The sequence below is a fragment of the Lissotriton vulgaris genome, chromosome 10 (assembly GCF_964263255.1).
Source record: "Lissotriton vulgaris chromosome 10, aLisVul1.2, whole genome shotgun sequence".
Classification (NCBI taxonomy): Eukaryota; Metazoa; Chordata; class Amphibia; order Caudata; family Salamandridae; genus Lissotriton; species Lissotriton vulgaris.
The window spans coordinates 853,055,910-853,068,057 of record NC_141698.1 but is presented as its reverse complement, the minus strand read 5'-3'; the positions used below and the strand labels follow the sequence as shown (position 1 = coordinate 853,068,057).

The 12,148-nt window shown below is 44.0% G+C and overlaps 1 protein-coding gene across 1 annotated transcript in view; it reads right to left on the bottom strand.

Annotated features, from left to right (window-relative positions):
• GTPBP10 (GTP binding protein 10) overlaps positions 1-12,148 on the bottom strand; it is a 153,951-nt gene that overhangs the window by 40,531 nt on the left and 101,272 nt on the right. The window contains exon 6 of the mRNA XM_086941792.1: positions 11,199-11,251. Coding sequence (XP_086797918.1) covers positions 11,199-11,251 — 53 coding nt within the window. The remainder of the gene's footprint in view (positions 1-11,198; positions 11,252-12,148) is intronic.

The window sequence follows — 12,148 nt, the reverse complement described above, 5'->3', positions numbered from 1 at the left end:
GGGTTCCCTCTCATATCAATCCCACTCCTTCCTCTCTACCTTCAGGGACCCCCCCCGACATTGCAGCTTTTTTGCTGAACACCCGTTCGGCGGTACAGCATCAGTCTGACTTGTTTATTTTTTTAGACACTCATAAGCCAGACTTATTGTTCCTTACGGAAACTTGGTTCCGCCCTGAGTCACTGCCCAATCTATTGGCAGCCCTGCCCTCCTCGTATTATGCTTTGCGAGCTGATCGGCCCGGCAAAATGGGAGGAGGGGTTGCCCTGTTGGTCCGCTCTGGCTTCCAGTTTCAGCTACTTTCCTTCCCTCCAATACTGGATGTCGACTTTTTAGTTGCTCGATCGACATCGTTCTTAACTCCCATCACTTGTGTTCTTATGTATCGTCCACCGCAAAATATGACTAATTTTCTCCCGGCCTTTCAGGAATTAATAGCAACCCTTGCAGTCAATCATTCATCGGTTCTGGTATTGGGGGACTTCAACTTCTGGCCCTCCGATCCAGCGGAGGATGCACCCTCCAAAGACTTTACCGACCTACTCAGTAGCCTGAACTTCACTCCTCACATCCACACTCCCACCCATGTCCAAGGTCACACTTTGGACCAAATTTGGTCCCTTAATATTTCGATCCCTGCTCCTATTGTTTCTCCTTGCCCCTGGTGCGACCATTTTCTGATTTCCTTTTTTCTGGATCTGGGCCTAGCGAAGAAGCCGTCCTCCCTCAAGAACACCTGGGCACGCAACTGGGGAAAAGTGGACATTCCATCTCTGTGTTCCTCTCTTCTAACATCAAGCCCTGCCATTGATAACCTGCCCACTCCATCTCAAGCAGTGGCCATAAACAGTTGGCTGTCTTCGACATGCGATCAGGTGGCCCCCCTCAGGCGCGTCAAAGTGAAGCGCTCCCACGACGCGAATAAATGGTTCAGCCCTGAACTTAAGGAGAAAAAGTTGGCGGCCCATCAGGCAGAGCGCACCTGGAGGCGTAATTACAGCGAGTCCTCCAAACTCCTGTACAACTCCATTCAGGCGGAGTACAAGAGAGCTATCCTTAAGGCCAAGACCTCCTACTTCTCCGATAAGATCCTCCAGGCGGAGAACCAATCGAGGGAAATCTTTGCTACCGTGTTTGAACTGGCCACCTCAGACAGGACTTCAGCTAAACCAGTCCCTTCTCAACCCTTATGTGATTCCCTTAATGACTTCTTTATAAGTAAAATTGTAGATATTAAATCTAACATTTCACCCCCTCCTCTGCTTTTGTTGACATCATTCCACTGCCCAACACCTGTCACCTTGATCAACTCACACTGTTATCTGAAGAGACCTTCCTCTCTATTCTCCCCACTGTAAAATCTGGATCCCCGGTGGATGTCTGCCCTGCCCACATTATGTGTAAGATTTTTCAAACTTGCCCTCTTCTTCCCCTGACCTTCCTTAATGACTCCTTAAGAAGGGGAATCGTTCCCACCTTGCATAAGTCAGCCACGATTGTCCCCATCTTGAAAAAGCCTGGGGCAGATTCTACAGTACTATCTAATTATCGCCCTATTTCCCTCCTCCCTTACTTGGCGAAGGTCCTTGAGCGGCACATCACCAAAACCTTGAGTGCCTTTGTTGAGACTAGTAAGTTCTAAGCCCCTTCTCAAGCTGGTTTCCGCCCCCTGCATTCTACCGAGAAGGTGGTGGTATCCGTTATGGATACACTTAGAGAGGGGCTGGACTTCAATCTCCCACAGGCGCTGATTCTCCTCGATCTTTCTGCCGCCTTCGACACGGTTGATCATACCATCCTTCTTTCCCGTGTCGAGGCGGCAGGCGTCGGGGGTTCCGCCCTGCCTTGGGTCAGATCGTTTCTCAACGACCGTACCCAGGCTGTTCACTTGGCGGATTTTTCTTCCACAGCTCACAAGGAACAATGTGGTGTCCCTCAGGGCTCTTCTCTTTCCCCTCTTCTTTTTAATCTTTACATTTTTCCTCTTATTTTTGCGTTACAGCAGATGGAGGTCACAGTGTTTAATTACGCTGATGACCTCCAGCTCATTTTTAATTTATCGGATTCCTCCCTTTCTATTCTCAACTTCCAGTCAGTGATGGTATTCATCAGGGATTGGATGAATACCAATCATCTAAAACTTAACCCTGACAAGACCGAGCTTGTCCTGACTGGTGGTAAACTCAACCCTTGGTCTACTGCTTTCTGGCCTTCTTTGCTTGGTCCCCCCCTCTCCCTTCTTTTTCTGTTAAAACTTTGGGGATTACTCTGAATCAACACCTCACTCTCCACTCACACGTGAGCACGGTGGTTTCGGCCTGTTTTTTTTGTTTTACGCACCATCCGCAAAATCTCACGTTTCTTTTCACTATCAGCCCTCAAACTTATCCTTATGGCGATGGTCCATTCACGCTTAGATTACGGCAATGCATTATACAATGGCATCCCCAATTATGCTTTGCGCGACTCCAGCTGGTGCAAAACCAAGCGGCCCGCTTGGTTTTTAGTTTACCCAGATCTCAACACATCACCCCTGTTCTTCGCTCTCTCCACTGGCTCCCAATCAAAGAGAGAGCTCTGTTCAAACTTGGTTGCCTCGCCTTTCAGGCTCTGGCTGGGACAGCTCCGGCCTTTATGATATCTCATATTCACCATTACATTCCCAGCAGACAATTGCGATCCTCCACCCTCTCTCTTCTGGTGGTCCCTCGTTTTAGGAGGAAGAGGTCGGGAGGATGCAAGTTTGCTGTCCTCGCCCCGTCCTTTTGGAACTCCCTACCCCTTCCTATTCGCACTTCAGTATCCTACATGGAGTTCCGAGGGAGACTGAAAACCTTTCTCTTCTCACAGGCATTCTCAACCTGAGCTAGCCCGGAGTCTGTAATTTGAATTGAGCTACCCCACAGCGCCATGAAACCGCCCGGTATACGTGCGCTATACAAATACTTTCAAATTCAAAAATCCAAATTCAAATTAATCTGCCCCCCACAGGAGTGGAATGCTGTTGGGGGAGCAGAGGGAAGCCAATGCTTAGTTGTGGAGGAGGAGCGATTGCTGTTGTTACCGCGTCCTCTTCCCTTGTTATTATTGCCCCTGTATCCTCCTCTAAAATATCATTTGTTAGAGGATGTTTGTGTTTTGAAAGATGTTGCTGTGTCTGCTCCAGTCTGCTTGGAGCCTCCTCCATAAAAGGAGCGACGAAAAGAACCTCTAGTCTGTGTGGACTGTAGAGCTCCCATTGACTTTGCCGTATCCGTGTCTTTTTTCATTTTCTCCAGTATAGTGTCTACTTCTAGACCGAATGACTGGTTTGGGTTAAAGGGATGGTTCAAAATTGTGGTTTGCACCTCCTGTTTGAACCCAGAAATGCCCAGCCATGCATGTCTCCTGAGTATCACGCTAGTATTTACAGCTCTAGCAGCTGTGTCTTCGACATCTAGTGCACATTTTATTGAGGCATTTGATATTAATTTGCCTTCTTGAATAAGCTCAGTTGCCTGATCCTTATACTGATCTGGGAGGTGCTGCATTAGTGTTTCTAGTTGGTCGTAATGAGCCTGGTCATAACGTGAGAGAAGGGCTTGTGCATGGGCAATGCGCCATAAATTTGTAGCTTGTGCAGCAATCCTTTTACCTGACGCATCAATAACTTTGGATTCCTTGTCAGGTAGGGGCGTTTCACCAGAAGTCTGTGAATTCGCTCTTTTTCTTGCATTGGACACCACCAATGAATCTGGAGGAGGATGTCCCTTAATATAGGTTGGGTCAGAAGGTGCAGGTCTATATTTCTTTTCTATCCTTGTATTCAGTACTCTAGCACGCACAGGATCTTAGAATATTTCTGGAGCGAGCTTAATGACTCGTTTGATCATGGGAAGAATGTGAGTGGATCTGTGTGATGGCTCAAAAGTATCTAACAGAAAATCCTCCTCAATGTCATCAGAGTGCATTGTAACATTGTGGTAGATAGCAGCTCTGTGTAAGAGGTGATTAAAGCCAATGCTGTCCTCTGGAGGAGAGGGCTTTGATGGGTATAACTGTGGATCCGGGATATCAGGCACATTATGAGGTGGAAAAGTATAGACATCCTCATCTAAAGGATATGTATTTGGGTCTGTATTCGGATCCTCCCCACCACCTAGGTCATACTCCTCATCAGTTTGTGGTGAATGCGAGGATGCAGGAGAGGCTACAGGAGAGATTTGAGCTGAAATGTAAGGAGGGATAGGAGAGGAAGGAGATACAGGAGAGGGAGGGTGCATAGGGGAAGTTGCACAGTCCTTTTTGGCAGGAACCACAGGTGTAGGTGCCGTCTCAGCTGGTCTCTTCTTATGAGGTATAGCACCAACATGTCCAGTCTTTGGGTTTATGTAGGTTTTCTTTTGTTTAGGATCTGGTCTAAACAATTCTTACTCTTCATCCTCTACAACCTTCTTCGGCGTCGATTTTTTCGGTTCTTACAGAGGTTATTTTTGTTGTTTTGCCTTGGGTGGTGTTACAGTGTCCTGTGGCAAAGTTCTTGGTGCCGAAGGTGTTACTTTTGGTTTGACAGGTGTGTCCGAGGGATTCGGAACCTCGGGATCCGGCCTTGCGGGTGTTGTCACCGGAACGGCAGTCTTCGGAGTGGAAGCTGACTTTCCATCTTTATTTTTGGATGTCGACGGCTTTGGAGCCAAAGCTTCCTTTGATTTTGGTACCGAAGGGTCTTTCGCTTTCGGCGTCAAAGAATCTTTCGCTTTCGGCGTCGAAGAATCTTTCAGTTTCGGTGCTGAGGAGTCTTTCGGTTTCGGTGCCGAAGAGTTTTTCGGTTTTGGTGCCGAAGAGACTTTTAGTTTTGGTGCCGAAGAGTCTTTTGGCCTCGGTGCCGTTTGAAGTGGTGGGATCGGCACGTGTGGTTTGCTTGGTGCTGAAGCACCTGAAGGCGTAGTTGTCTTCCTCGGAGCCGAGCTCGAAGTCTGGGCTTTAAGAGGGAGCGCTTGGTCTCGACTGGGCCCCTTGGGCGGAGAGCTGACCTTTGGCTTGGGCAGTGTATGAGGTGCAGGGGCAGAGGTACTCACGGGTTAACGTGATGGAATCGAGTCGTCCGAGTCCTCTGCCTCTGATATGATCTGGAGATCCGGCGAATCATCTTCTTCTGGAACGAGCGGAACCTCATTGTGGAAGATATTGTCCGGCGCTGGGGCTGATCTCCTCATTTCGTGTCGGCGGGCCCTCCGATCCCGGATGGTCTTCTTTGATCGGAAGGACGCACAAGCTGTGCAGGTCGACTCGTTGTGATCCGGCGATAGACAGAGGTTGCAAACCTCGTGATGATCTCTATGCGGGAATTTTGCCTGGCATTTCGGGCATTTCTTGAACGGAGTTCTTTCCATGTGGTGTAGGCCGCACGGCGTCGATAGGCCTAACGGCCCACTTCGATGACCGGAATGGAAGTTATGTCGTCGAAAAGCCTAGTCTTCGATGTCGACGGTAGTTTCTTGAAGTTTGTGGAAGTTTTTCACTTCGAAGTTGCTGGAAAAGTTTTTCTAGCCGTAGCGGAGAAACTTTCATTCGAACCCAGTGGCGGAAAAAAACAATCTAAGGATGGAGCCGATGCCCATGCGCAGTATTGTCCAAGGGAGGAGTCACCTATATCGTGACTACAAAGACTTCTCCAAGAAGACAACAACCTGCAATCATCAGAGCCCAACACCAGGTGGTGATCTAATGCTAAGTGTACGATCTGCAGCTCATATGCCTCGAACAGACAGTTCTTCCTGGGACTAACGACCCCCGGTGGAGATCTGTCTGCAATGGGCTCCCCAACCCAAATGGCTGAATCTGACTCGATCACTACTTCTGGAATGGAACCGAAGATGGCTCTGCCGTTCCAAGCTTCATGTGGTCTAGCCACCACAGCACCTCCAACCTCGCCTCCTCTGAGAGGGGAATGCATAACCAAGGACTTTCTGGAGATGCTGATTTTTAGTCTCTGAAGAGCCCTATAGTGAAAGGGATCAGGGAAAATAGCTTGTATTGAAGAGGCCAGCAGACCAACCACCCAGGCTACTGATCTCAATAATACAATCTGCTTGTTCAGAATTAATCTCAACTCTCTAGATCGATCTGACCTTCTGTGTTGTGAGGAGGAGCTGGCATAGACGGGAATCGATCTGAAACCCTAGAAACTTTATCGACTGTGTCAGAGTTCAGATCGATTTCTGACAGTTCACAATGAACCCCAGGTTCTGCAGAAGACTAATTGACCAGTCGAGGTGGGTTATTAGTAGATGCGGGCAACATGCCATGGCAACTGCAGAAAACGCTGATGTGGCAGACAGATACGCGTCCTTCAGGACCATCCAATACCCTTTTAAGAGAAGGTTGCGAAGAAGATGGATGCCCTCCATCTTGAAGTCCCTGAGTTTTAATACCAGTCTGGATCGGCCCCCTTTCTTCTCGACCATGAAGATACTGCTGGTAAACCCCCTGGGGTGAGGATCCGTGATGATTATGGCTCCTTTCTTCAAAAGAGCTAGTATCTCGGCGGAGATAAAATCCTGCTCTTGTTGGGAAAAATACATCTGTGTGGGAGGGGAAACCGGACTGGGGGGACTGTACAGTTCCAACTTGTATCCCTGAACTGTTTCTAGTACCCAAGCATCTTATGAGAGTGTGCGCCATACCTGCAGAAAGGACTGAATCCTGCCCCCAACACTACTTCTGAACATAGGATCAGTCTCACCTGAGGATCCGTCATCCTGATTACCGCCCTGGTTTCCTCCATACCTGCCTTTTCTGAAGCGATTCTTGGAGCATCAGTTTGGGTAAAAGGAAGAGTTGGTATTATTGGGGTCCTGGTGGTATTGACCACGTGGGACACCTTGATTGAACCCCCGGCCGAACGACCGCCCACTGAATCATCCGGCCCTACCGAAAACCATTCGTAAGGCACGTCTTAGGGACCCTTGCGCTTTATCAAGACCTTCAAAAGTAGAGACTAACTCTGTGAAATCCTTGAGAAAAGGTTGTCCAAATAATAAGCCCTGAACTAAGGGACCAGATTCTGATGAAGAAAGAACAGACAGTTTAGGATCCAGCTTTAAAAGAATGGAGCGCCGCCTTTCGATGGACATCGTGCTATTTACGTTTCCAAGCTGCCATATAGCCCGTTAAGACATTTGAGAGCAAATCCCTAGGCAATTAACCGGTTCAGATAATTCAAGAACTTATTTCAGAAAAGATCATGATCTAAAGAACTCAGTGTGAACCCAATTAAGCTGTATTAAAACATATATACATTTTATTTTACTTGCATTAAAAACTATAAAAAAACAGCTCAAACAATACATTGGAAAGAACAACATAATTATGACTGGACACAATTTACATAAAAACAAATCACATACTAACAAAACGATATAATCTAGAATAGAATGAAGGAACATCAATTAATTAATAAACACATAATGAAAAGTGGTGGCTATGAGATGGACGCACGTTTTGGCACTTAAGTGTGCCTTCATCAGCAGAGCCACAAATTTATCCTAAGAAATAGATAAAAACCATATAAAAAACACATTTTTTTTAAAAACACACTAAGTTCAGTGATGTATCTATCACCATGATTTACCGTGTGCTACCTGAAAGCCCAATTGTTAGAAGACAGACAGAACTTGTCTTGTCACCAAGTGTAAGAAATTGACTACTGTAAATTAAAGTGCTCTAAGGAACAAGATTGTGAGGAAGGGGGCAGGGGGGAAGGAGAAAAAGGTTTAATCTTTTGTATAGTGCTCAAATCCGAGAGAAGGTGTATACATTGCTTAGATGGAAAGTGTGTGACTAAGAAAATAGGACAGATGACTAATTCCTATAGTCATGTTTTAGATGGTTATCTCTGGTATACATGCTTACTTTATGGGGCTGCGACTGTGGTATAGTCACGCAGTACTGATTATCCAAAAATGTGGGATCTGTAACTGTGACTATGGGGTAGACAATTACAGAAAAGATAAGTAGTAGTGTTACTCAAATACCAATCATACAGAATGGAGGATATAAATTATATTTTTGCTCTCTTGATCTATATATACACCTTAATGTTCTTTTGTGAGTACACAGAATATATGTGTCCCACAATGTAGCTTTCCTCTCGATTCCCTGGTTAGATCGTCTATTGTAGGCGAGAATAGGAAAGTTTTAGTTATAGGAGAAAGAGGGATATACTCTATTTTTTATTTAACCAAGAGCTAAGGTTTCTTCTAACCCGCAGTTTATCTAATTTTATTTTGTTTTGGTTAGCTATGCCCTATCTGTATCTATAATATATTTTCAGCCTTTAAAGGTGCTGCATTTTCTTAATTGAAGCCAGGGTTATTATCTTGAACAAAGAGGCACCTTCCGAAAAGTATATTCGGCTAACAAATGTGTATCTCTTGGTTTTCAGGATATACGATAGGCTGAGAGGTAGCCAAAAGACGATAATAAGCTCTGTAATAGAAGTCGGGAACCAGTGGGCAAACTCACAATTTTCATTGTCTAGAGTTTCTCTAGGGAATGTCTTTAGCAAGCAAGCAGCGAAGTTACCTTCAAGATACCTTCAAGGTGCCTCTTTGTTCAAGGTAATTATCACCAGCAGGTTAGACAGAAAACTTGGTGAATCCTGTACTTGTCTTTTCACATTCTCAAGCAAGTTGCAAAAGGACAAGAATGCATCTACCATGAGTTGACACTCTTTACACAGCATTCTAACAGAAATTCCAGTAACTTACATCCATGAACTCAAATTCCTAGATAAAAGAATGAAGATGTATCACTTTGAGGCACACGCAACTCAATAAACTTGTGAGTACAATGTACAGGCCATACACATAAATGTTTTTTCCTCTGTTAGATGATTTTTCAGCCAAATGGCCATTTCTCTTTGACCCTCCTATGCTTTAGCCAACACTTGTTTTGTCATCTTAAGGAAGTATCCCCATGACTTCATCAGGGCTGTAAGCCTCAAAATTGTTTCTTAGCCACTTCTAACTTCCGGTTGTAGTTCTGACCTGAAATCTTGTGGCATGATTCTCTCTGACCATTCAGACACACTTAGAGAGGTCTTTCTTGTTCTCATATGGATTTTGACAGGGCCATGAAGAACTTATAACGGACCTTGGTTCCATGTGCATTTCATTTTGGCACACATACGTGATTCAATTGGAAGGGTGAATCACGCCATGAGCTTTTCGGGTCAGAATTACAACTAGTAGTGAGAAGTGGCTAAGAATCAATTTTGAGGCTTACAGTCCTCATTAAGTCATGGGAAAACTCCCTTAAGATGACGAAACACGGGTTGGCTAAAGCATAAGATTGTCAAAGAGAAGAGGCCAAGAGGACAAAAAACAAATCATCTAACAGAGAAAAAAACATTTATGTGTATTGACTTTACATTGTACTTACAAGTTTATTAAGTTGAGTATGCCTCAAAGCAATATATTTTGTTTACCAGTCCTAGGATTGGGGGAGTTGGATGTATATTCCCCCTCTGAGCACCGCAGTTCAAAAACTAGGTCTTTCTATCAGCGCCTTAATCCTATCAAATCACCTGAATCAGCTATAGAAGAAGGAAGACGATGGACGTCCCTTTCCTCTATTCAATGTTGCTCAATAAATGATGCGCATACCGGGCGCGGCAGTAACACACAAACTGTCTTCTGATGGTGCTCTACACTGCTTTAGATTCGTGGAGGGAATATTATGGCAGAGTTTTGCTTCTGCCACACCTTTAGGACACATTTCTGATGTCCTCCTGGATCAGGCTTGTAATGTGCTTTGCGGAATATATCAATGTCAATCTCCCTTCCTTAGGTCAGAGGTCCACAGATGTATGTCCCATCCAACTGACCAAATGGACCATGGATGAGTGAAGAATATAACCTTGGGAAATCTTTCTTGATCAACACCACTTCCAACGGAGAATAGTATCAGTATGGTTTCATCACCACCAAGAGTCACAGATCTGCAGAATCTTTAATCCGTTTACAAAATATTGCAAGCCCTTCCTTGTTTCCCTGTCTGAATCACCCACTTTCTTGCTCCTTCCCCTAATATTGTGACTGCTGACATCTCCAAATTCAAAAAAGTTAAATGCTCACAGTCATGGTTCTGTGTATCTGGTTCAGGCAATGTCCATCCTCAAATCCATATCTTCTGTACACGAAAGGTCTGCTATGTACACAAGACAACGATCTATCTAATTTGCGGAAGAAATAGTTGGTTTGAGAAGTCAAGGTTAAATTAGAAATAAGATTAAACAGTGGTCACTTCGCCACTAAGCCATGTTTTTCCTATTCTTGTACTGAGCTCATTTCCAAACCTCCTGTACTTCATAAATTCCTTCTTATTCTTTTTTCAGTCTTTCCACTACCATCTTACTTTCTTCATCCTTCTACATTTTTCAGCTTCCTCTAATCCATCCATATTAATGTTTTTTTCTTTCCTACATTTCTTCCCTTCCCCTCCTTTCTTTCCTACTTTTCGCACCGTCTTTATTACCCTACATTCCATTCTGGCCTTCATTCCCCAGCATTCTTCTTTATTTCTTTCTCTGGCCCCTTTCTTACCTACATTTGCTCCTCTCTTTCCAAAGGATACTAGCATGGAAGGGGATAGTGTCCTGGCATTGTTTATTTCTAACATGCTTGCAATCAATAGAGAATGAATGCACATGTTGAGAATTCTTGCAGACAATCCAGAGGGCCTTGTAGACTTAACACCTAAGCAGGAAGAGCCTAAAAAACACTCTTTGCACACTATATGTCGAACTAAAGGACCCATTTGTATTTTCTGTACCACTGTTCTATTTTAGAATTTGAAATGATGTTACTTTCTTACCGCCTTTTCATTCACAAATGGTTAGCTGGACCTTTGTTCTAGTAAATGACATACAAAACACATGCATTAAATAAAACAACATGGGTGTTTCCCTCAAATTATAACTGACGGCTGTATATGTGAATGAATGAATGAATGAATGAAGCAGAATTTATAACTGCGCAACTTAGCCCAGTGGGCGTCAAGGCGCCTATCTCAATATAAAGCTGAAAACACCTAATATGTGTTATTAGGTTGAGGAATGCCACTCGCTAACGTTCTTGCTGAGTGGTTTAATAGGTCTAAAGGAATGGGTATTTATTTTTACAGTTAACACATGTATCTTTCATTTAATACCATACCTGTCTGTGATCTTCATACATAATTTTTCCAAGCTCAGGTTTAACCGTTGTAACTGCAAACACACGAAAAAAAATCCAATAACTAATTCACAGCTTCTTTATGATGTTGATGTGAGACAAAACCTATCTTTTGCTAGTGTATGTGAATGAGCTTGAAACATTTGATAAATCAAATCTACAATTAATGCATGCAGGATTGATTAGTAAAGAGAGCCAACGAGTTTTGAGTGTCATTATGAGACAAAATCTTCAGTAATCCTCTAGGGAAGAGGCTGGTTTAGTAAGAATGTTGCAAATTGAAGCAGCATATGCATAATTGGGTAAATACAGAATTACCAATGAATACAAATAGATGGCGAACTGCAAAAGGTATAAAACTAACTACACCCAAGCTAAACAAGAATTCGAAAAAACTGTTGTGTACAAAATGAGCAATTGATAAATTAAACAATAAATTGCCTAATGGGTTGGATAATGGTGTACATATAAAGTATACGACAATGGAACATATGATACTTGAGGAAGAGTGCATTATGCATTTCTCAGAAATCTACCATGGTGCATAATTACACTCCCTTCCATCTTTTCAATTCTTGAGATGTTGACGAAGTCCACTACTGTGCAGAACTTAATGTGCACATTAATGGAGCTGAATCTCATGGTGGCTCCACTGCTGGTATTTTTATATTTTTTTAGTTATCAGCGCGCTTTACATGAGCACCAATTGCTTTACAGATGGACACATTCATTTTTAGGTCGAGCCTAGAGGTAGCGCGCAAACGCTGCTCTGGTGAAGATCTACTGTAGTTCAGTACATGAGGGAAACCCCGCCCACTCCCCCACCCATATTTTTTATTAGCTTGTATCTCTGTCCTTTGTAAATGCTGCCTTCGGATTAGTTTATAGGCTTGTTAGTCCCTCCTTATTACGGCCATGTCGTCATTTGTATC